Source organism: Syngnathus scovelli, chromosome 3, assembly GCF_024217435.2.
Source record: "Syngnathus scovelli strain Florida chromosome 3, RoL_Ssco_1.2, whole genome shotgun sequence".
In the NCBI taxonomy this organism is placed as follows: Eukaryota; Metazoa; Chordata; class Actinopteri; order Syngnathiformes; family Syngnathidae; genus Syngnathus; species Syngnathus scovelli.
This window is the reverse complement of record NC_090849.1, coordinates 4,627,423-4,653,124: the sequence shown is the minus strand read 5'-3', so window position 1 is coordinate 4,653,124 and position 25,702 is coordinate 4,627,423. Positions and strand designations below refer to the sequence as shown.

The following is a 25,702-nucleotide window of genomic DNA, read 5'->3' as shown; positions in this document are numbered from 1 at the left end:
GCCTTTAGAAAAGCCCACTTTTAATGAGGAATAGGGCCACACACCCCATCCCATGTTTTGGTTGATGACGTCACAGAAGGAAGCAATCACAACTTCCTCATTGGACTATCATTTAAAATGTCCAGAAACAGCTTTCAATTGGCACCAAAAGTTACATAGACATCTCAACTTATGACTACTTTAACATATCACAAGTATTAGCCCCTTTGTGGCTGATTTAAGAGCAAGAAATGAGAAGTCCACGTATGGGGTACCACCTCTACCGCCTATCCGAAAAGGAGGCGCTTTAAACGGCCACACTCATCTGAAGGGTCGGCCTACTCGCTGGAAGTCACATGCTCCCAGTCTTTCCAAGCCAACAACTGGGGATTGTGACGCAGTATGGGGTGAGCCTTGAGCTGGCTGACACTTTTGTGTTTTGGGACATTTTAGTGATAGTCTGTACATTAATTTCCAGTGAGGAAATGGTAATCGATCGTTATGTTGTTGATAATTAATGATATTGACTTGGGTTGTAACAAAAACTAAGTTGTCACAATCACAATGTCCCATCACTGGGTAACTAGTTTTAGAACAGGTCAGCGAGCTATTCCCGTGGTCCTTGGAGTTTATCCTGTGGCTACGGGCATGTTGGTGACCCCTGCGTTAGGAGTTTAGGATTAAGTAGCTGCTCCAATTATGCAATGATTAATTGCAATGGTTTGGTTTAATATAGTACATTTAAATGTAATGAACCTTTCTCAGTTTCAACAATAATGTTTCTTGACCGTCAGGGTTCCTCCTACTGGTGCCCATCATCTGGCTCCTGATTTTTGCTCAGCTCTCAGGCTGATTGACACTGAACTGTCAGGCCAGGCTGATCAGGTCTGGGTTATAGGAGGTAGCTCACTGTACAAGGTAACCATGTTCATTTGATGGGTTTAATTTTTTTTACTGTCTTTCCAGGTGTGGGTCTCGGTGCAGGCAAAGTGATATGGCCTCTCCCTCTCGTCATTGGTACGAGAAGTCAATGAGGGGTACATAGGCTTGGCATCGCACTGCTCATTACTCTAACTCAAAGTGATGTTAATATATTATTATAACCCTGTCTTGAAATGAACATTTGCAACCATCATGTGTCAAAAAATACTATAGACTCTATAATGAAGCAGATAACTAGCATTGAAATTTTCTGAGAAATAATCACTGTTACTGTTGCACTCAGGTTTAATTGACTTTTCCTATTTTTCCTATTGATGTGGCTTCAATGATGTTTTTTTTTTTTTTTTTTACAGAAACGTATCAAAATTAAACACCCAATACTTTTTGCTCACGGTTATCATAACATCAGAATCTGATACTGACCCATGCCGACAGTCTGCATTATAATACAACTTGAAGATTCAAGTCAAGTTTATTTATATAGCCCTAAATCACAAGCCATCTCAAAGGGCTTCACATATACAAAACAAATTGACAATTATTCTCAAAGCATGCCCTGATCTTAAGCTCCGAAGAGGGCAAGGAAAAACTAAAAAAAAAAAAACTAGTAGGGGAAAAATGAGAAACCTTGAGAAGGGACCACAGATGGGAGGATCCCCCTTTCAGGATCACCAGGCTGCAATGGATGCAGAGAGGGCACATAAAATACATAATATGAAAAAAATAAAAAAAAAGTGCATGTCCAAGTCAAAGCAAAGAGCTGTAGGAGGTGCCCTCGACTGTGCTGGCAGTGTCTTCGAGGAGGGTAATCCACTGCAGTTCCCTCATCTTGATTGGTCCACAAGAATCCAGACAGCCGCTGTCAGTTGGGTGTCACCCAATCACCTCCCCAGCCGGGGAGGGGTGGGAGGGATGGGGGAAGGGAGCGAAAACACAAACTCCAGCCGAATCGGCCATTACAAGTTAATTAAAGGCCATATCATAGAAATGTGTCTTTAAACATGTCTTAAATGTTTCTACTGAGGTAGCAGTTCTAATATCCATTGGTAGGGCATTCCAAAGTTCTGGAGCCTGAATAGAAAATGCTCTAGACCAGGGGTGGGCAATTAATTTTTACAAGGGGCCACATGAAAAACCTGAGTTGTGTCAGAGGGCCACACCTACGATAACTTAAACCTGCTCAATTTTCTTCCATTGTAAAATGCACTAAATTATTTATTTTAAATAGTTGGTACTGGTAATTAGAAGAATACAATTATTCTGTTTATATTTATATTGAGCTATGTGAAATTGTGGTGTAAAGGTCAAATAAAAAACCAATTATTAATCAGTAAAATTTATTCTTAACTTCTTTAACTTTTCCTCAAATGACAAAGCCGCTCCATCTCTGGGTGTGAAGTTTGATAAAAAGTCCTTGTTGGGCTTGCAGTTTTGCTAGCAATGCATCAGCCTCTGATGCGCCCTGTTTATCAGACAGATGTATTTTTTCTCATGCTTGGTTGTGTAGTGGCGACTCAAATTATATTCTTTAAACACAGCGACCTGTGTACCACAAATCAGGCACATGGCTTTACCTTTAATTTCTGTGAAGAAATACTTGGCAGTCCATGTCTTGTTGAAAACACGGCGCTCCTTGTCAACTTTTCTTTTCTGAGGGTCAGCACACGTTTCTCGGGCAGCATTACTTCGCACTGTTCACCTTCACGCGCAGCTCACATACGCGTACGCTACACGGAAGTGCGACGCCTTTCAAAATAAAAGCGAAACAGTTGTATTGTACGCACGACACTATTTTTTTTTTTTTTTTTAAATTACGATTGGCCTTATGCGGGCCGGACAGGGACGCATAAAGGGCCGGATGTGGCCCGTGGGCCGTAATTTGCCCAGGTTTGCTCTAGACCCGGCAGACATTTTTTTGGCCCTCAGGGTCACTAAAAGACTAGCGTTTTGCAAGCGGAGGTTACGAGACGGAACGTAAGGAACAACTACGGTCGACGAGATATCAAGGTGCTAAGCCATGCAATGATTTGTAGGTTAATAGAAGAACCTTGAAGTCACATCTTAAATGGACTGGGAGCCAATGTAAGTTGGCTAAGATTGGGGTAATGTGATCAAATTTTCTTGTCCGTGAGAGCAGCCTTGCAGCAGTATTTTGTACTAACTGTAGACTTTTGATACTGGACTTAGGACAACCAGAGAATGATGCGTTACAGTAGTCCAGGCGCGACGTAATAAACGCATGTATAATAGTTTCCGCATCACCGGTCGAGAAGATCGGACGAATCTTGGCAATATTACGAAGTTGAAAAAACACAATTCTAGTTATGTTCTTAATGTGCTTTTGAAAGGAGAGCGTTTGGTCAAATATTACCCCGAGATTAGTTACAGTATCGCTCTGAGTGATAGTATGGTTATCCATAGTTATAGTGGTTTCCTTAAATAAGTGGCGATAACGAGCTGGACCAATTATCAACATCTGTTTTATCTGGGTTAAGACAAAGGAAATTGAAACATCCATTGCTTGAGCTCCGCAAGGCATGCCTCAAGATTACAACAGTCCCGCGGATTTGCCATCGATAACGGCATATATAATTGAGTGTCATCCGCGTAACATTGAAAACTAATATTTACGTATTATGTCCCCAAGCGGAATCATATAACTATTAAATATAATTGGTCCAAGTGCCGATCCCTGTGGGACACCACACGTAACATTATAGAGCTCAGAGGTCGCATTACCATGGACCACGCGGTGCATCCTGTCTGATAGATAGGAATTGAACCAGCCTAGTGCTGACCCTGAAATACCAACACAGCTTTTAAGACGCTCTAATAAAATATCGAAGTCTACAGTGTCGAAGGCAGCACTAAGATCGAGTAATAACAAAACCGATGAAGTGTTTGAATCCATAGCTATGAGGAGATCATTAGTCCCTTTAGCAAGTGCTGTCTCGGTGGAATGATTAGCTCTAAAACCAGACTGAAAAGATTCATATCGGTTATTGGTGACCATGTAATCAATAAACTGCTGCGCTTCTACTTTTTCAAGAAGTTTTGCTATGAATGGGATATTTGAAACTGGCCTATAATTACTGAGACAGTCCGGGTCGAGATTTGATCGCTTAAGTAGCGGTTTAATGATCGCGGTTTTAAAGACTGTTGGCACTATCCCAGAGGAGACAGACAGATTAATTATATTTAAGACAGACGGTCCTAAAATTTGAAATAATTCTTTAAATAGTTTGTCTGGAAGCGGGTCGAGTAAACATGTTGAGCCACACTAACCAATTTTGTAAGCCTTTCAAGGGACACGCTTTTAAAATTTGAGAGGGTTATTTGCATGATCATCAGCGCCGGTATTGGCGGTCTCGACTGAGCGATTTGAATGGTCATCTTGATCTCATCCCTAATGGGTTCAATCTTTCGAGCGAAATTTTCATAAACTTAAACTCAGCTTAGTGGAAGGAGCTATCGGAGGTCGGAGTGTTACCTTTGCCACTGCATCAAATAAGTATTTAGGATTGTTTTTATTGAGATTAATAACTTGGGAGAAATAATTTGATTTTGCTAAGATTAGCGCATCTTTATATTTCAGGAGGCCTGATGGAAAACCTCAAGTTTGGTTAAACGCCATTTGCGATCATGCTTTCTACATAATTGCTTAAGCGTACGTGTTTCATCTGTGAACCACGGAGTAGGCATACTACGGCGAGTTTTCAGACGTAGTGGCGCTACAGAGTCGATGGCATTTAACAATGTCGCATTGAATTCATTTGTAAGATTATCAATAGAGCCGATATATGCGGGAAATATGGCAGTTGCCGGCAACAGTAACTCTGATAGCGCAGTCGCAGTTACGGAGTTAATATTACGGCTGCTGTAATTCTGATTGCACTCTTGTCTTTGACAAAGAACTGAAATTTCAAGTTTTATTAAGTAATGACCAGACATAACAGTAGTGTATGGCAGTACTGTTATATTTGAGGTTGCCAGTCCTCGGGATAATACTATATCTAAGGTATTTCCATTCTTATGCGTTGCTGCCTGTATGGCTTGCGTAAAACCAAACATATCAGTTAAAGTCTGAAACGCCGAAGTAAGTGGCTCTGACGGTAAATTCATATGGATATTGAAATCGCCCATAATTATTGTATTATCCGCATTCGTCACTAGATCAGCCACAAATTGAAAATTCATCCAGGAAGCCAGAGTAAGCCCCTGGTGGACGGTAAATAACGGCAAGATAAAATGACGGTAACACTGTGGATCAGACAGTGAGAACTTCAAATGTTTTAAATACGTTAATCGAACGAGGCCTAAATCTAAGATCGGAATTAGAGATGAGGGCGACATCCCCACCCTTTTTTCAAGGACGCTCCACATGCGAGCTCACAAAATTTGGAGCCGAGGCCTCATTAAGCGGCAGCAGTTCATTAGGTTTTAACCAGGTTTCGCAAAGATAGAAAACGTTTATGTCCTGTGATGAGGTCATTAACGAGTACTTCTTTTTAATGAAGTGATCTAATATTCATAAAACCGAGTTTGAGTCTAATCGGTACATCAGGGTTCGTATCTATCGGAGGATTTTTAAACGGAATACGAGTAAGATTGTGTTGTCTAGGCCCAACATTACCTCTAAAACAGTGGTTCTTAACCTTGTTGAAGGTACCGAACCCCATCAGTTTCATATGCACATTCACCGAACCCCTCTTTCGTGGGGGTGGGGGTGGGGAAATGACATACCAGCAAATCAGTGTTACCTCTGCTGTTGCCTTTGCAAGACCAGTTCAGATATGCGTTATCGCGAATTTACACGACATTCAGGTGTGTTCGGCCCTCCGCAGTGGAGGCTCTGCCAAGTCAAGTCAAGTCAAGTTTATTTGTATAGCCCTAAATCACAAACAGTCTCAAAGGGCTTCACATAGCCAAAATTGACAATTATTCTCTGTTGGGTTGACAACATTTACCAGAAATCAATCTCAGAGGCGGTAGGTCTTTTTGGCTTAGCGTTTTCTTCTGCGCAGAAGGACGCATCCCAGACACACAGCAAGTGTGTCTGAGACTCGCGCTCTGCTCTGAGTTTTGCCCTGCTTTTATTGAGAGAGAAACAAAGGGGCAAGTGTACATGGTCGAATAGGTTTCCAGACAGGAAGAACAACATTCCATAGTTATATCCCATTACCACAGAACACAGGGGGTACTCTTTATGGAGTGGGCAGTATGGACGTCTCATGACCATTAGCTCAACAAAGATGTAGTCTTTAGTGCCTCTGGGAATACATTGCTGTGCCGTACTCATGACCTTTGTCCGCTTCAGCCGTCCCATGACAATCTCATGATCTGCACATGTCTAGCTAACTGTGGGGCTTATTGTATAGTGCGGCTAATGACTGCCATATGCCCCCAAGTCATTTTCACGAGGCCAGATTCTGCGGAGAATCTTGCACACAAAAGTAGTTACATAGAATCCAATGATAAAAAGTATATCATTTCCATCATTCTCAAAGCATCCCCTGATCATAAGCTCCCAAAAGGGCAAGGAAAAACTCAAAAAACCCCTACCAGGGGAAAATGAGAAACCTTGAGAAGGGACCACAGATGGAAGGATCCCCCTTTCAGGATCACCAGGTTATAATGGATGCAGAGAGTACACAAGTAATACATAATATGAAAATCAATGAAAAAAATGGATGTCGGAGGTGTCCTCGATTGTCCTGGCAGTGTCCTCAAGGGGGCCGAGCCGCAGCTCCCCCATCCCGAACTGGTCCCCGAGAATCCAGCCAGCCGCTATCCGCTTTTGAGCCACCTAACCCCCTCCCCAGCCGGGGAGGAGGTGGGCAGAGAGAACAGAACAAACTCCGGCCAAATCGGCCATCACAAGTTAGTTAAAGGCCATCTCATAGAAATGTGTCTTTAAACGTGTCTTAAATGTTTCTACTGAGGTAGTAGTTCTAATATCCATTGGTAGGGCATTCCAAAGCTCTGGAGCCCGAATAGAGAATGTTCTAGACCAGGGGTCACCAACACGGTGCCCGCGGGCACCAGGTCGCCCGTGAGGACCGCATGAGTCGCCCGCAGGATTGTTCTAAAATTAGCTCAAATCGCGGCACTTGTCAGTGAGATGCATCTATTTATTTTACAGTCAAACCTCGGTTTTCGAACGTCCTGGTTCTCGAACAAATCGGATTTCAAACAAAAAATTCAAGATTTTTTAGCTTCAGTTGTCGAACAAAATTCGGAGGTCGAACCTCGCGAGATGAGCCGGGAGGACCCGAGAAAACCCGACCTCGCGGCCCGGATGCCGACTGACTGTTGTTATTGTATTTTCGTTACTTTGACGATTGTATTAACCCCTAATCATGCCTCCAAAGAAAGCAAGTGGGAGCAGTAAAGTCATCCTTAAACACAAAGACGCTCTTAAAGCAATGCGACAGTGAGCGCCCGGAGCACTGCGGTTGCGCGATCGAACCAAATTAATCTCCCTGCGCACTGAGGTCCACTTACATTTTGGAAAGTACATCAGGACTTTAAAAATATTTTTTAAATTTTAGCGACGGCTCTGTCGCAATAATGCGACCAGCGCGGTGCAGTTGCACGGTCAGCGACGTGCTACTGTTGCGCGCTCGGCGGTGCGCTGCAGTTGGGCGATCGGGCCTAATTAAGCTCCCTGCGCACTGAGGTCCACTTACATTTTTGAAAGTACATCAGGACTTTAAAAATATTTTTTAAATTACAGCGACGGCTCTGTCACAATAATGCGACCAGCGTGGTGCAGTTGCGCGGTGGGCGACGCGCTACGGTTGCACGTTCGGCGGTGAGCTGCAGTTGCGCGATCGGACAAATATGCGCAAATGAAAAATAATGCTTGAAAAAGGCGGGGTGTTTTGTCTTGAAACGGATAAAAAAAAATTCCCATTATTTGTAATGGGAAAAATAGATTCGGAATTCGACCGATTCGCTTCTCGAACCACCTTCTGGAACGGATTGTGGTCAAAAACCAAGGTTTGACTGTATTTTTGCTATTCTTGTTAAAATCACACTTACATATGAACTGGAAATGACAATAATAACACATAGTGAAAGCCAAATTGAGCAAATTTGCTATTTCAGAAGTGCGTGTCAAACTGGTAGCCCTTTGCCTTAATCAGTACCCAGGAAGTAGCTCTCGGTTTAAGAAAGGTTGGTGACCCCTGCTCTAGACCCTGCAGACATTTTCTTGGCCCTCGGTATAACTAAAAGACTAGCGTTTTGCGAACGAAGGTTACGAGACGGAACATAAGGAACGACTAGGTCGACGAGATATGAAGGCGCTAAGCCATGCAGTGCTTTATAGGTTAGTAGAAGAACCTTGAAGTCACATCTTAAATGGACCGGGAGCCAATGTAATTCGGCTAATATTGGGGTAATGTGATCAAATTTTCTTGACCGTGAGAGCAGCCTCGCAGCGGCATTTTGCACTAACTGTAGACTTTTAATACTGGATTTAGGAAGACCAGAGAATAATACATTACAGTAGTCCAGGCGCGACGTGACGAACGCATGTATAATAGTTTCCGCATCCCCGGTCGAGAGGATAGGACGAATCTTAGCAATATTACGAAGGTGAAAAAACGCAATCCTGGTTATATTCTTAATGTGTTTTTGAAAGGAGAGCGTTTGGTCAAATATTACCCCGAGATTAGTTACCGTATCACTCTGAGTGATAGTACGGTTATCTATAGTTATAGTGGTTTCCTTAAATAAATGTTGATAACGAGTAGGACCAATTATCAACATCTCAGTTTTATCCGGGTTAAGACGAAGGAAGTTGAGAGACATCCATTGTTTAATCTCCGCAAGGCACGCCTCGAGATTACAGCAGTCCTGTGGATCTGTCATCGATAACGGCATATATAATTGGGTGTCATCCGCGTAGCATTGAAAACTAATATTATATTTACGTATTATGCCCCCAAGCGGAATCATATAAATATTAAATAAAATCGGTCCGAGTACCGATCCCTGTGGGACACCACAAGTAACATTATAAAGCTCAGAGGACGTATTACCATGGACCACTCGGTGCGTCCTGCCTGATAGATAGGAATTGAACCAGCTTAGTGCTGACCCTGAGATACCAACACAACTTTTAAGACGCCCTAATAAAATATCGAAGTCTACAGTGTCAAAGGCAGCACTAAGATCAAGTAGTAACAATACAGACGACGTATTTGAATCCATAGCTATGAGGAGATCATTAGTCACTTTAGCAAGTGCTGTCTCTGTAGAATGATTGGCTCTAAAACCAGACTGAAAAGAGTCATATCGATTATTATCGACCATGTAATCAATAAGCTGCTGTGCTACTACTTTTTCGAGAAGTTTTGCTATGAATGGGAGGTTTGAAACTGGCCTATAATTACTGAGACAGTCCGGGTCAAGATTTGCTCGCTTAAGTAGTGGTTTAATAATAGCGGTTTTAAAGGCCATTGGCACTATCCCAGAGGAAACAGACAGATTGATTATATTTAAGATGGACGGTCCTAAAATTGGAAATATTTCTTTAAGTAGTTTGGCTGGAAGCGGGTCGAGTAAACATGTTGTTTGTTTAGCCGTACTAACCAATTTTGTAAGCATTTCAAGGGACACGCTTTTAAAATTTGAGAGGGTTATTGCATGATCCCCAGCGCTAGTAACCGGCGGAGCGATTGGCATGGTATTCTTGATCTCGTCCCTAATGGACTCAATCTTTTGAGCAAAAAATTTCATAAACTCGTCAGCTGAGTGGAAGGAGCTATCGGGGGTCGGCTGGCGCAGAGTTAGCTTTGCCACTGTATCAAATAAGTATTTAGGATTATTTTTATTAAGATTAATGACTTGCGAAAAATAACGAGTTTTTGCTAAAATAAGCGCATCTTTATATTTCAGGAGGCTGTCCTTCCATGCCTGATGGAAAACCTCAAGTTTGGTTAAACAAAGTCAAAGTCAAAGTCTCCTTTACTGTCAATTCCTCCGCATGTCAAGACACACAAAGAGATCGAAATTACGTTTCTCACTACGCCATCTGCGCTCATGCTTTCTACATAATTGTTTAAACGTACGTGTTTCATCTGTGAACCACGGAGTTGGCCATCTACGGCGAGTTTTCAGACGTAGCGGTGCCACAGAGTCGATGGCTTTTAATAATGTCGCATTGAATTCATTTGTAAGATTATCGATAGAGCCACTGTACGCGGGAAACATGGCGGTTGCCGGCGACAGTAACTCAGATAGCGCAGTTGCAGTCATGGAGTTAAAATGACGGCTGCTATAATTCTGATTGCGCTCTTGTCTTTGACAAGGAACTAAAATTTCAAATTTTATTAAAAAATGATCAGAAAGAACAGTAGTGTATGGCAGTACTGTTATATTTGAGGTTGCTAGTCCTCGGGATAATACCAGATCTAAGGTATTTCCATTCTTATGCGTTGCTGCCTGTACAGCTTGCGTAAAACCAAACGTATCGATTAAAGTTTGAAATGCCGAAGTCAGTGGTTCCGACGGTGAATTCATGTGGATGTTGAAATCACCCATGATAACTATATTATCTGCATTTGTCACTAGATCAGCCACAACTTCTGAAAATTCATCCAGGAAGCCAGAGTAAGCCCCGGGTGGGCGGTAAATAACAACAAGATAGAATGACGGTAACGCAGTGGATCGCACAATGAGAACTTCAAATGTTTTAAATACGTGAATTGAGCGAGGCCTAAATCTAAGCTCAGAATTTGAGATGAGGGCGACACCCCCAGCCTTTTTTCGAGGACGAGCCACATGCGAGCTCACAAAATTTGGAGGCGAGGCCTCGTTAAGTGGCAGCAGTTCATTAGGTTTTAACCAGGTCTCGCAAAGACCAAAAACATTTAGATTATGTTCCATGATAAGGTCATTAACGAGAACTGCTTTCGTATGAAGTGATCTAATATTCATAAAACCGAATTTAAGTGTAATTGGTTGATCAGAGTGCGTATCTATCGAAGGATTTTTAAACGGGATGCGAGTAAAATTGTGTTCTCTAGGCCTAATATCACCTCTCAAAAGTTTATTAGGGCGGTGGGATGAAACGACCGTGGGAATTTGTTGATGAGTATTTGTTACACATGTGAAGTTATCTAAAACAGGCACCGTTTCATCAGCAAGACCGGTCGGGACGGAGTGATTGGATTTGTCTACTACCCCAGTAGAAAGTGTGTTTATGTGTACTGCAGCACTATTTAAACTGTCGCGCTCTAGTCTACACGAGGAGCTATGTGTATGCTGAAAGTCTAGCCTAGCGCTAGTTAACTTTAACTTAACAGACTCCAAACCCATCCTCACAGGTGGTCTAATCACCTGTGCCCTGGCCTGCTCTAAAGTGACCTGTCATGAGTGGCTCAAACAGTAATCTATATTCCTAGAAAGAGTGAAGGCTGCCGAACCCCTGAAGCCGACTCACCGAACCCCTAGCGTTCGATCGAACCCAGATTAAGAACCACTGCTCTAAAATATTTATTGGTGCGGCGGGCAGATACAACCATAGGATTTTGATAGTTAATATTCGGCAAACATGTAATATTATCTGGAACAGGCATTGTCCCATCAATGAGACCGGTCAGGGTGGAGTGATTGGATTTGTCTACTACCTCAGTAGAAAGTGTGTCAATGTATACTGTAGCACTATTCAAACTGTGACACTCTCGTCTACACAAGGAACTATGTGCATGCTGGGAATCTAGCCTAGCGCTAGTTAACTTTAACTTAACTGACTCCAAACCCATCCTAACAGGTGGCCTAGTCACCTGTGACCCAGCCTGCTCTAAAGTGACCTGTCATGAATGGCTCAAACAGAAATCTATATTCCATGAAAGAGTGAAGGCGCCTTCACGGTTAGGATGAAGGCCGTCCTTCCTCAGCAGGTTGGGGCAGCCCCATAAGGAGGACCAGTTATCTATAAAATATAGTCCCTGCTTCTTACAGAAACCAGCCATCCATCGAGTAAGGGAGACTAATCTACTAAACCTTTCATCAGTGCCTCTCGCAGGCAGGGGGCAAGAGACAAATACTTGATGCCAACTCATCTTTCTGGCGAGATCACAAGTCCTCGCTATGTTTTTCTTTGTGATCTCTGATTGCCTCATCCTCGCATCATTGGAGACAACGTGTATCACTATATCTGAGTAGCTAGTGTTGTTGGACCTACGCTGTTGACTAGACCTATTGCGAACCAGCGCCCTAAGATTAGCTTCTATGTCGGGTGCTCTGGCTCCAGGGATACACATTACCGTGGCTGGATTTGTAAGCATGATGTTTCGGGTAATGGAGTCACCTATGACCAAGGTGCGAGAGCCAGTAGACCAAGATGGCTTAGGACGACTATGCGTTTTAACTGGCTCATCGCAGTTAGCAAACCACTTTGGGCTAATGCTGACTACAGCCCGCATCTATGTCCGTCACATCTACGGTTATCGCACTATTCTGCTCTAGCTGGTGGACACATCCCTCTAGCAGGGACAACCTCTCTAAGAGATCTCTAAGATATTGTTTAAATCTGGCAAATATTTCCCAGCTTCAGCGGTAGCTGTCTTTGTAATGCAACTGTGTCAATTGTCTGATTTGAAAATTGGATAAGACAGCCAAAATAATGTCAAAAGTTGAAAACCTTGTTTAATTCAAGCGGCTCACTTTTCAGGAATACTATTGGTAGTGCACTGTGGAATGTCCTGTATTAAAAAGACCTGTAAAAAGTTGTCTCACTCACTATTGTTGCTTTTTATGATAATGTTGTAGGAGTTGATGCAGAGCCAAGGCACCAAACGGTTATTTGTCACGCAAGTCCTGAAACAGTTTCCATGTGACACATTCTTCCCTGAATTCTGCTCAGACAAGTACAATCTTCTACCTGGGTAAGATGAGCATGGTAGTTAGCACTTTGAGATTTCTTTGAACCGTAAAGGGCATTTTAAATTAAATGTGTTATATACGTATGTATTATTTTGAATGTGAAAGATGTGGTTGGTCACTTCATTTTTCAGTTGTGATAAATTCCAACACAAGGCTTAAAACATTATTTTTCGTTGCAGGGCAGTTTTGCAAATCAATGACTTCATTTGAAGCAAGTTTCTAATTTTGGAGAGCATTATTTCTTGCAGGTTAATCCCAAGAACCTGAAACAAAGGTCTTTATTAAACAGTAAATAAAATACTGTTCATTTTATTAAACAGTAAATAAAATACAATACTAAGAACATGTCCGGTTGTGGCAGGTGAGGCACGAAAAGCGGAACTCCACAGACATTTTACTAATACTAATTCTTGGTATAGAAACAATTTTGATGTGAGAAAAGATGGAATAGAAAATGGAATAGTATAGCAACTAAAGTGACTTGAAGTAGCACTATGACAAAAGGAAGGAAGAATAAAAAGAATGACAATCCGATGGACTGGTCTTGTGCATCTGAGGACGCACCTGTGACTAATCAGTGCCCGCAGGTAACAATGGCAACATCAGAAAATAGTTTCAGCGAAACACAAAGTGAAATGCAGATTACTATGAGAGCGATCATACGGGAGGAAATTACTGCTGCAATTAATGCCATCCAGCCACAAATTTCAGCAGTGAAAGCAGAAGTGAAGCAATGTAACAAAAGGCTCACTCACGCTGAGGAGCGCATTGCAGCGCTTTGAGACCTCACAGGAGCAACTTCAAAGAGAGAATGAGAAGCTAAAGATAAAGTGGAGAAACTTGAAGAAAAGGCTGAAAAGTTGGAAGCACATAATCGTGAATATAATGTGCGAGTGTTTGGACTGAGACAGAATGTGGAAAAGGGCAACCCAACTGAATATGTGGCACAACGTTTCAAAACCATCTTTAAGGAGAAACTTTGAAATAAGCCGGTGATGGAAGTAGCCCATAGAGTTGGCCCAGCCAATCCATCTGGAAATAGAGCAATGATTGTCAGATTGCAGACACAGTTGTCACCAGAAGCCATTGTAAAATTGGCAAAAGAAGAAGGAGAAATTGCGTTTGAGGACATGAAAATAAGGATATTCTCTGATCTGACAACTGCAGTTGCCAAGCAGAAAGCCCAGTTTAAGGATATAAGGAAGAAACTACGAGATCAGAACATCAGGAATGGAATAATTCATCCAGCCACTCTCGTTGTCACCTACAAAGAAGAAAAGAAATACTTCAAGGATTACGAGAGCGCGGAGAAATATTTCCACACTGTGATCAAGCCCATCTAACACTGAGTGTCGGTGTTTGTGAGTGCTACCCCCTCCCCCTTCTGTGCCCAACTTAATCCCCCTTATCCTCTGTTCATCTGCAAACATCGGTCAGAGACCACCACCCTTACCTCCGTCCCATCCACCTTACCCTGGAACTGTAAAACAATGGAAGAGACAATTGAACTTGGCCAAAAATACTGCTACCCCCGCCCCCCTTCTGTGGACAATTTCAAGAAAGAGCGATCCAGGGCGCTTGTGTGTGTTGGCTCCCATGTTGAGCTCGATTTGTGAAATAAAGAGCCGGTTAAAAAAACGTCTTGCCTAGTACTTTGGTAACGCTACAATATAGTTACATACGTAGATCTGTGGAATAATTGGAGCCGCTAACTGACAACGAGGCTTACGTCAGCGGCGCACGGAGGTCCGGAATCGACAGCTGTTTTTTTTCTTGTTTTTTTTTGACACAGAGGATGAATATTCCGGTGGATTTAATGATTTGGAGTGACACGGATGGTTCGTTAAAATTGTTGTGTATATTACATTTATTTGATATATCTAGTCTGACGTCCGCGGCGCATGTAGTCTTTCCGGCATCAATAGCTGTGGGGTTTTTTTTTTTTCCAAGTGAAGACGAAGCTTCTGATGGATTTATTGATTTGGAGTGGCACGGATGGCTCGATAAAATTGCTGTTTATATTATTATTTCATACATAGTTTATATATTGTTATATGGGCCTGTAGTAAAATTTGAACTGCAATGTGCCGCTGACGTCGGACTTGTTTACATAAAGGAGGACCAACTCGATCGATGGCTTTAATGATTTGGAGTGACACAGATGGTTTGATAAAGGTGTTATTTATGTTCTAGTTATTTGAATAACTGTTATTGTTACATCAGGCCCGTTCTCAGCTTCTCGTTTGTGTTTGTCACGTTAGCATATTGTTTAGCCTGTTGTTGCTCATTCATGTCTGTTCTTGGTGTTGGATTTTGTCAAATAAATTTCCCCCAAAATGCGACTTATACTCCGGAGCGACTTATATATGTTTTTTTTCACTTTATTGTGCATTTTATGGCTGATGCGACGTATATTCCGGAGCGACTTTTAGTCCGAAAAATACGGTACTCATCAATTACATAAAGGTGGGGCATGCTAAATTGCCCAAAAAATTATTGAATATAGCCCATATAAATATATGCAGTTATAAACAAGATAGAAACAATATCCAAAACACATTTAGATTCGACATTTGATGATTCAGCATTGACAACACAAGGATATAACATATTTAGAAGAGATAGAGATGCCTTTGGAGGAGGAGTTGCTTTTTATATACAGGATCACCTGCCTATGAAAATCAGAAATTATTTAATGCCGTTAGAAGTAGAAGCGTTATGGATACAAATACAGTTACCTCATCTAAAACCCGTGTTAGTAGGATGCTACTATAGACCACCGAGCGCTAATATTTCATATTTTGAAAATGTATGTGAAATGTTAGAAAAAGCATGCAACTTAGGTGTAGAAATGTATTTCCTGAGGGATTTGAACATAGATTGGCAGGGGATGTGCCCAATGAGAAATAAGCTTCAGGCTATGGCAAGTGTGTGTGGACTCACACAGGTAGTAATAAACCAACTAGAATAACGCTGAAAAGTGATGGGACGCAAACATCAACTTTTAGTGATCATATTTTTACAAATGTAGCTGAATTATGTTCAAAAGTTGTATCAGTAACTGTTGGTTGCAGTGACCACAATGTAGTGGCTCTTGCTAGAAAAACAAAAATGCCAAAGCCGGGTGCTAAGGTAATTCTGAAAAGATCATACAAGAATTTTGATCAGCTTAAATTTAGAGAGGAGGTGAGTGGCCTCTGCTGGACACGTTTGAATGGATACCAATCCAAAATCAGCGCTGATGAAGTTCAATGATGTTTTCATGAAAGTGGTCGAAAAACATGCGCCAATGAAGAAGTTTACCGTCAGAAGTATCAGTACACTATGGCTTGATAATGAGTTAAAAGAATACATGTTGGAACGAAATCAAGCTAAACAAACAGCAAATGCATCTAAAATTAAATCAGACTGGCAAGTGTACTGTAAATTAAGGAATTTTGTGAGCAAATTAAATAAAAAGAAAAAGAAATTGTGTTATGAAGAAAGGATAGATTAAATAAAGAATGACAGCAAGAAAATATGGAGTACACTCAACAATCTCATGGGAAGGAGTCAAAGAACTACATCATTCTTGGAGACGCAAGGTATTTTTCTTTCTAAACGAACCATTTGAATAATTACTTCATTAAAAAAATAAATGATTTAAGAAACAACTTTAAACAAATGGATAATGAATCATCATATTCATTAATAAAGGAAAAAATCATGTTGGGTAAAAATTGTACATTTAATTTTGATACTGTAAATGTTAGTTATATGGAAAAAAATTGTTAAATTGTAAAGATAAGCCACCAGGTATGGATGGATTAGACTAGTGGTCCCCAAACTTTTTTGCGCCACGGACCAGTTACGTGTCAGAAATATTTTCGCGGACCTGCCTTTATATCAATAAATAATACATTTATATAAACAAATAATACATTTATGATAAATATATAAATATGATGAACTAAAATGATACGACTGGCATAAAAACAAGTATAAACGACATAAAAATAAAACTCACCATTACGTTGAATTAGTGGGAGCACTAAACCTTATCATCTAGGCCAGTGGTTCTTAACCTTTTTGGAGGTACCGAACCCCATCAGTTTCATATGTGCATTCACCAAACCCCTCTTTAGGGGGAGGGGGGGTACCGAACCCCATCAGTTTCATATGCGCATTCACCGAACCCCTCTTTGGGGGGGGGTAATGACATACCAGCAAATCAGTGTGACTTCTGCTGTTGCCTTTGCAAGACCAGTTCAGATATGCGTTATCGCGAATTTACACGACATTCAGGTGTGTTCGGCCAATCGCGGGGGGGTGATGACATACCAGCTCTGCCGAACCCCTCAAGCCGACTCACCGAACCCCTGGGGTTCGATCGAACTCAGTTTAAGAACCACTGATCTAGGCGTAATCGGAGACAATGACACCCGAAGTGGTTTAGGTTTGTCTTGTAATGCAGGAGGCTTGGTCTCCATGTGCCGAAGCAGTTTTGAAGGCTTCATTGCCTCGTTAGCTAGCCTGTCGCCACACATTATGCAGAGTGGGCTTGGTTTGCGCGTCAGTCACCTGTAGCGATAAATCCATATTTTAAGTAGGACTCTTTTAAATGCAGCTTTCCGATTCTTAGAACCTCTTCTTCTGTCTCCTCATTAGGTTTTTTTCCCTTTCCGAAGAAGCTTTCCAAACATCTGTTTCTTGCTCATATTTGCTTGCTTCGCGGGCTCGACTAAGGTGACGTCACGTGACTGAAACGAGCGTCTTGACCTGACCCGATGGATGTAATTGGGAAAGAATTGCCTTTTTTTTTTTTCAAAATAAGTTTTTACTAATTTTTGCTAGCTTTGCGGGCTCGACTGGGTAAACATGTGACGTGACCGGGACGAGCGTCTTGACCTGAATTAATTGATCGTCAATAAAAAATAAATAAATTAATACAATTATGTGTGGCTTGGTACCGGTCGGCGGACCGGGGTTTGGGGACCACTGGATTAGACGGTAGACTGCTGAAAATGGTGACAGATTTGATTGCCCCGGTTATTTGTCATATTATTAATCAAAGCTTAATAAAAAAGTTGTGTCCACAAGAATGGAAAAAAAGCAAAAATAACACCACTGCCAAAGAATGCAAAACAGTCATTTTCTGGACCAAATAGTCGCCCCATAAATTTGCTCCCTGTGTTGAGCAAAATCATGGAAACTGTTGTTTGTGATCAAATCAAATGTTATTTTCCTTTGAATGATTTAAACACAGAATATCAACATGCATATAGAGCAGGGTACTCCACAGCTACGGCCCTAACTCAAATGATAGATAATTGGTTGATGAATATAGAAGAAAGGAAATTAGTTGGAGTAGTTTTATTAGATTTCACAGCGGCTTTTGATATTATTCATCATGAATTATTAATTAAATTTGGAATGTTATGGTTTCTCACATGCACATGCACAAGTGTATTTCAATGGTAGTTATTCTGATGAGAGGGAAATCAGCTGTGGAGTGCCTCAAGGGAGTTTGGGACCTTTATTGTATACTATCTTTACAAATGACTTACCACTGGTGTTAAACAAAGCCTCAATATCGATGCATGCTGATGATTCTACTGTATGATTGTCATCAACTAAATGTTCAGAGTTAAATATGTAGTTAAAGTATGAATTACAATCGATGGTGGAGTGGATTAGTAAAAACAAGCTGGTTCTTAATGTCTTAAAAACAAATTGGGTAATATTTGGCTCAACCCATACCTTAAAAACAACAGCCTGAACTAAATCTCATAATAAACTAGAAAATGCCATTTCTGGAGAAATTGCGTGTGAAGGCGAAGACTATGAATAACGTCTTGGGGAATGCTTGTGAATGATGTTGAAACGAGTTAAATTACTTGAGAAATGTAGAAAAGAGGTGAAAAACGGAATTTTGCAGAATTTTGTGGAATTTCGGAATTTTGGAGGGTTTGGTTGAATTTCAAATCTGAAAATGTGGAATTTATGGTAAGTGGGAATTTGGGGAATAGGTAGGAAAAAGATGAGTTGAAAGTTGGAATGGGTTGAATCAGTTGAAAAATGTAGAAAATAGAGTAGAAAAACACATTTTTGGAGAATTTGGTTGAATTTCAAATTGGAAAATTTGGATTTTTTTGTAAAGGGAAGTTATGGAATAGGTAGGCAAAAGATGAAAACTTGAAAGTTGGAATGGGATGAATCGGTAGAGAAATGTAGAAATGAGAGTAGAAAACCGAAATTTTGGAGAATTTGGTTGAATTTCAAATTTGGAATTTTTGGTAAGTGGGAAGTTGTAGAATCGGTAGGTAAGAGATGAAGAGTTGAAAGTTGGAATGGGTTGAATCGGTTGAAAAATGTAGAAATTAGAGTAGAAAAACGAAATTTTGGAGAATTTGGTTGAATTTGAAATTTTGGAATTTTTTGGATGTGGGAAGTTGTGGAATAGGTAGAAAAAAAGATGAACAGTTGAAAGTTGGAATGGGTTGAATCGATTGAAACATGTAGAAATTAAAGTAGAAAAACGAAATTTTGGAGAATTTGGTTGAATTTCAAATTTGGAATTTTTGGTAAGTAGGAAGTTGTGGAATAGGTAGGCAAAAGATGAGCAGTTGAAAGTTAAAATGGGTAGAATCGGTTAAAAAATGTAGAAATTAGAGTAGAAAAACGAAATTTTGAAAAATTTGGTTGAATTTCAAATTTGGAACTTAAGATAAATGGGAAGTTGTGGAATAGGTAGGCAAAAGATGAACAGTTGAAAGTTGGAATGGTTAGAATCGGTTGAAAAATGTAGAAATTAGAGTAGAAAAATGAAATTTTGAGAATTTGGTTGAATTCCAAATTTGAAAATTTGGAATTTTTGGTAAGTGGGAAGTTGTGGAATAGGTAGGCAAAAGATGAGCAGTTGAAAGTTGGAATGGGTAGAATCGGTTGAAAAATGTAGAAATTAGAGTAGAAAAACGAAATTTTGAAAAATTTGGTTGAATTTCAAATTTGGAACTTAAGGTAAATGGGAAGTTGTGAAATAGGTAGGCAAAAGATGAACAGTTAAAAGTTGGAATGGGTAGAATCGGTTGAAAAACGTAGAAGTTAGAATAGAAAAACGAAATTTTGGAGAATTTGGTTGAATTTCAAATTTGGAATTTTTGGTAGGCGAGAAGTTGTGGAATAGGCAGGCAAAAGATGAACAGTTGAAAGTTGGAATGGGTTGAATTGGTCAAAAAATGTAGAAATTAGAGGTGAAAAACGAAATTTTGTGAAATTTTGTCAAAATTGTTAACGTGAAAATGTGAAATTTTTGAATTTGGCAATTTTGGGAATGTCGAGAATCATTCCGAATGTGGTTTGAATGTGCTGAATGACGTGAATTTAAAAGTGGAAAGACATAAATGTGAAATGTCGAATCTGCCATTAAGAATGAATGGGGAAAAAATTGTCGTAAATTCGCGAATTTTGCGAAATCGGAAAAATTTCGGAACGAGAAAAATGGAAGCACTCATCTCGTGAATATTTGGAATACGTCAAAAGTGGAACGGAGTGAATCGGATGAATTATGTGGAAGAAGAAGCGGGACAAAAAAGTGGCGGGAATAAAATAGAAGAATAATAATAATAGAGAATGGTGTAGAATAACATATGTGTGAAGGCCATCGCCTTCACACAATAATAATAGAGAATGGTGTAGAATAACATATGTGTGAAGGCCATCGCCTTCACACAATAATAGAGAATGGTGTAGAATAACATATGTGTGAAGGCCATAGCCTTCACACAATAATAATAATAGAGAATGGTGTAGAACAGGGATGTCAAAGTCAAACACACCGAGGGCCAAAAAAACAAATTTGCTACAAGCCGAGGGCCGGACTGGTTCAATGTTTATTAAAATATATCGGAATGATTGCACATAGCCTTTTGAACTAAGACCAAACACAGTGTACATTATTTAATGATTAAATGAATATGGCAATATTTTGTTATGGCTCTGTCAGTAACTTCAAGGGAAAACATTTTCAACAGCCAAACAGCAAAAAATTCAATTGTTTTAAAAACAAAATGTGTTTCTTAATATCAACATAAATGCATAAGTAAAAGTGCATGCATTATAAACTGAAAATGTATTATTGTGCTGCTCTATGATCTACCGATCATTGCTTTCAAATCGTAAAATAAAAAAATAATCAAATGAGTTGTATTCTTTCTCATGGCTCTTATCTGCAATTTTCCCTTGGTCCATTCAACTGAAAAATAAATATAAATAAATAAAATTCAAAAATGTACGGCACACAGACAAATCAATACTTTCTTCAAAGAAAAATCACGTCTTGTAGAAACAAATGTAAAAATGTAACCGAATTAAAAAACGGAAAATACGTTACTGTTCTGTGATGCTCACTTGTCTGAGGCTGAGCCTGATACTTAGAGGTGTCTCATTGTTTGTACAAGTTCATCAATGTTCGGGGTTAGGCTCTGAGGCTCAAAACCCGTTTTTGATCAACTCTCCTTCTGGAAAGGGCCGGGCTGATTTGGCGATCTCTTTTGCCACAATAAAGCTAGCCTTGGCAGCAGCCTCACTTTGTGATTTAGCATACGTGAACATAGCCTGTCTGGACTTAAGGCCTCGTTTTAATTCTTCCACCTTCTGTAGCTTTTGTTCATATTCCATATTCTTGTCTTGGTCTGTGTGTTTCTTAGACGTTTGATAGTGCCTTCTTAAATTTAATTATTTCATTACAGCCGCATTTTCTCCACACAGAAGACACACAGGTTTGCCTCTTACCTCCGTAAACATGTACTCTGCCTCCCACCTGGCCTGAAACCCCCTGTTCTCAGCGTCCACCTTACGTTTAGCCATTTTTGAGGAGGGGGGTATCAGAAAGTTGAACTCTGCTCTGACTTCTGATGAATAATGAAGCCGCTTGTGCGAGCTGCAGGGACATCGCGGGCTGCCGTTGCATTGTGGGAAATGTAGTGTTGGTGCGTGCAAAACACCAGCGGGCGGCTGTGGCCTACGGGCCGGTTCTAATAGTAATTCAATATCATCCAGGGGGCCATAGATAATCAATTTGCGGGCCGGATCTGGCCCGCGGGCCGTAACTCTGACATATGTGGTGTAGAATAACATATGTGTGAAGGCCATCGCCTTCACACAATAATAGAGAATGGTGTAGAATAACATATGTGTGAAGGCCATCGCCTTCACACAATAATAGAGAATGGTGTAGAACAGTGGTTCCCAATCTTTTTCAGACTAGCGCCCCCTTGGCTCCCCAGTGAATTCCTATAATATAGAATGGTGTAGAATAACATATGTGTGAAGGCCATCGCCTTCATACAATAATAGAGAATGGTGTAGAATAACGTGTGAAGGCCATCGCTTTCACACAATAATAGAGAATGGTGTAGAATAACTAATGTGTAAAGGCCATCGTCTTCACACAATAATAATAGAGAATGGTGTGGAATAACATGTGTGAAGGCCATCACCTTCACACAATAATAGAGAATGGTGTAGAATAACATATGTGTGAAGGCCATTGCCTTCACACAATAATAATAATAATAATAGAGAATGGTGTAGAATAACATATGTGTGAAGGCCATCGCCTTCACACAATAATAATAGAGAATGGTGTAGAATAACATATGTGTGAAGGCCTTCACCTTCAGACAATAAAGTGAATGGAGTAGAATAACATATGTGTGAAGGCAATCGCCTTCACACAATAAAGTGAATGGAGTATATTAACATATGTGTGAAGGCCATCGCCTTCACACAATAATAGAGAATGGTGTAGAATAACATATGTGTGAAGGCCATCGCCTTCACACAATAACGTAGGTGTGAAACAAGTACAAGAAACAAAACTACTTGGTGTTGTGTTAGATAATAAACTGTTGTGGACTAAACATATTGATATGATGGTATCAAAAATGGGCTGTTTCTTTTGTAAGATGTGCAGCTTTTATGTCATTAAGGTTAGCTAGGATAGTGGTACAGTCTTTGGCTTTGTCTGTTTTAGAGTATTGTCCAATTGTATGGTCTAACACATCACAAGAAAACATAAAAAAATTACAAATTGTGCAAAACAGAGCAGCAAGAACAGCCCTGCAACAAACATAATAGTTATGCATGATCATTTGGGCTTGCTATTGGTTAAGAATAGATTACTTTATTCACGAATGGTTTTCTTTAAAAACATTCTAATAACAAAAAAGCCATCAATCACATACAATAAGTTATATTATAGTTCCGATAGACATAGCCATGAAACTAGACATGCTATGAGAGGTAAGTTTACACTACCAACAGCGAAAACAAATGCAATTAAACAAATGGTAACCTATAGAGCGATGAATCAATGGAACAAATTACCACAAAGTATAACAAGAAAATAGTAAAATCAGGTTTAAAAAGTAAATTAAAGAGTATCTAATAGCTATGGAAACGTAATGGATAAGTATAAGTGTATAACATCTTGATGTGAGTCACCCGGCTCACTCTTTGTTTGACCTTCTGCCCTCTGGGAAGAGGTACAGGAGCCTGCGCTCCCGCACCACCAGACTCACCAACAGCTTCTTTCTCCAGGCTGTTAGGGCCCTGAACTCGCTACCCCCTTCTGCGTAGCGTGCGGCACTGTTGCGCTATTTTCGGGAATGTCTGCTGTACGCGCACTTGCTCCTTTTTTTTCTGCTCCTCCTATTTATTTATTTATTTATTTATTTATTTATTTATTTATTGATTGTTGTGTTATTTATTCATTATTTATTCAGCACGCTTTTGTTATACTTGTTTACTTGTTTGTCTGTTGTGAGCCATGTCTTGTCACCGTGGGATAGGGGGGAACGAAATTTCGGTTTCTTTGTGTGTCTTTGGCATGTGGAGAAATTGACAATAAAGCTGACTTTGACTTTGACTTTGACTTTGATCTTAGAACAGAAACAGTTCTTTGTAAATTATAATGTTGTTGTCAAGTCTGTATTTGTTCTGGGCCAGATTGATCTGGAAATTATGATGGTAAAGTATATACACTATTGGGCTGTTGAGGCGTGTATGGTATGTGAAAGAAAGAAAAAAAAACATTGAATGAGTAACAAATGTATTATGTAAATTGACTGAGGGAGCTCTGTGTTGTTTGTTTAGTGTGTTGTGTAACTATGTATCTTTATTTTAGTTTTGTTAAGTTATGAATGTGACTGTGTTGTATTTGACTATGTGAAGAATGGTTTAAGGACCCCAGGAAGAGTAGCGCTGGCATTGCCAGAGCTAATGGGGATCCTAATTAAAGCAAACAAACAAACAAACATCAGTGTAACGAATGATTTTTTTTTTAACTATTTGTATTTCTTACATTCATATTGTGTATAGCAGCAATATATGGGGTGTTCCATTCTTGGGCACATTTCATGTACCGTAATTGCCGGACTATAAAGCGCACCGGATTATAAGCCGCACCAGCTAAAATTTAGGGATATTTCTTTTTTTTTCTTACATAAGCCGCAGTAAAAAAAGAGTCGTCTTCATCTTCCTCCTGTGCACTGAAACTATCGAAGTCTTCCTCCTTAGTGTCCGATTGGAATAGCGTTAGATATCCTTCGCACTTTCTCAGTCTCTCTTTCGTCGTCGGTTTTATGCATTTCTTCGAGTGTGAAGAGGTTCTGTTCATGGTAATCTTATTCATGCACGAAGCGCTAAATTATATTAAACTAGCGAGCGACACGTATTGCTTAAAAGCGGCATCATATGCATTTCTTTTATCCCCCATAATGACGGTTTGTGTATAAAAGCTTCCTGCCTTTGTGTGAATGCGGGTGTGTGCGTGATGCGCGAGACGATCACGTCTTCTTCGGCGCATTATCTCTTCGTCTGTCTCGCTCTTACTTCCTGCTAGAGCGCCCCCTGGAGACCGGAGGCCGTAGAAATCCATAAGTACGCTCCAGAGTAGACACAAGATAATGTCATCAACATCGACTGTCTTTGGCTTAAAAGCGGCATCATATGCATTTCTTTTGTCCCCCATGATGACGGTTTGTGTATAAAGGCTTCCTTTCAGTAATGTCCGTCTTGATTGCGTGATGCGCGAAATGTAAACACAAACTAGCGCGTCTTCTTCGGCACATTATCTCTTCTTCGCCTGTCCCGGTCTTGCTTCCTGCTAGAGCGGCCCCTGGAGGCCGGAGGCCGTAAAAATCCATAAGTACGCCACGCCGCCGTTTAAGGTTCAAAGTAACCTTCTGAATAAAATGCATTAAAAGTTCACATTCATTACAACTTGTTTTTGGTGAGCAAAATGTCAGAAGAATTGAATTTAAATGCTGATTGATTGGGTTTTAATACAATGCAGATTACTTCACTGGTTTCTTTTATATCAAACAAGTTGTTATCAAACAACTTGTTTGATTTAAAAGAAACCAGTGAAGTGATAAAAAAAGGAAAAACAAGATGAACTTAGTACAATTACAATGCAGATTGTCCAAACAGCGCCACTGCTTTGTGTAATCTCTGAGTGATATGGCAGAGTAAGAGAAAGGGTTTAGAGCACAGTTGTCAAACTCAAGGCCCGGGGGCCAGATACGGCCCGCCACATCATTCTATGTGGCCCGCGAAGACAAATTGTGCATCAAATTCGTGTCATTACTAGAATTACAAATTGTCTTCACTTTTAATAATAGCTTTTTTTTAAATATTTGACCAGTTTTTACTCGTCTGATTTGAAAACGAGTTATTTGTCAGTTTGTTTTGTAGCTTTTACTGTATATAATAGTGTTAAGAGTAAAAATGATCAAGTCATCACAAAAATCTCGAAAAAAATCTTATATATGCCGCACCTGACTATAAGGCGCAGGGTCCAAAATTTTGGAAAAAAGTCGCGGCTTATAGTCCGGAAATT

At 40.2% G+C, this 25,702-nt stretch overlaps 1 protein-coding gene and 1 pseudogene across 4 annotated transcripts in view; one reads left to right on the top strand and one right to left on the bottom strand.

The window, feature by feature from the left end:
• dhfr (dihydrofolate reductase) overlaps positions 1-25,702 on the top strand; it is a 65,872-nt gene that overhangs the window by 22,354 nt on the left and 17,816 nt on the right. For 2 of the 4 annotated variants that reach the window (XM_049762434.2, XM_049762435.2), the window contains exons 4-5: positions 774-897; positions 12,706-12,821. In XM_049762434.2, coding sequence (XP_049618391.1) covers positions 774-897; positions 12,706-12,821 — 240 coding nt within the window. The other 2 variants (XM_049762438.2, XM_049762437.2) reach the window with 2 other exon arrangements.
• LOC137840133 (uncharacterized) lies at positions 1,856-3,577 on the bottom strand (annotated as a pseudogene).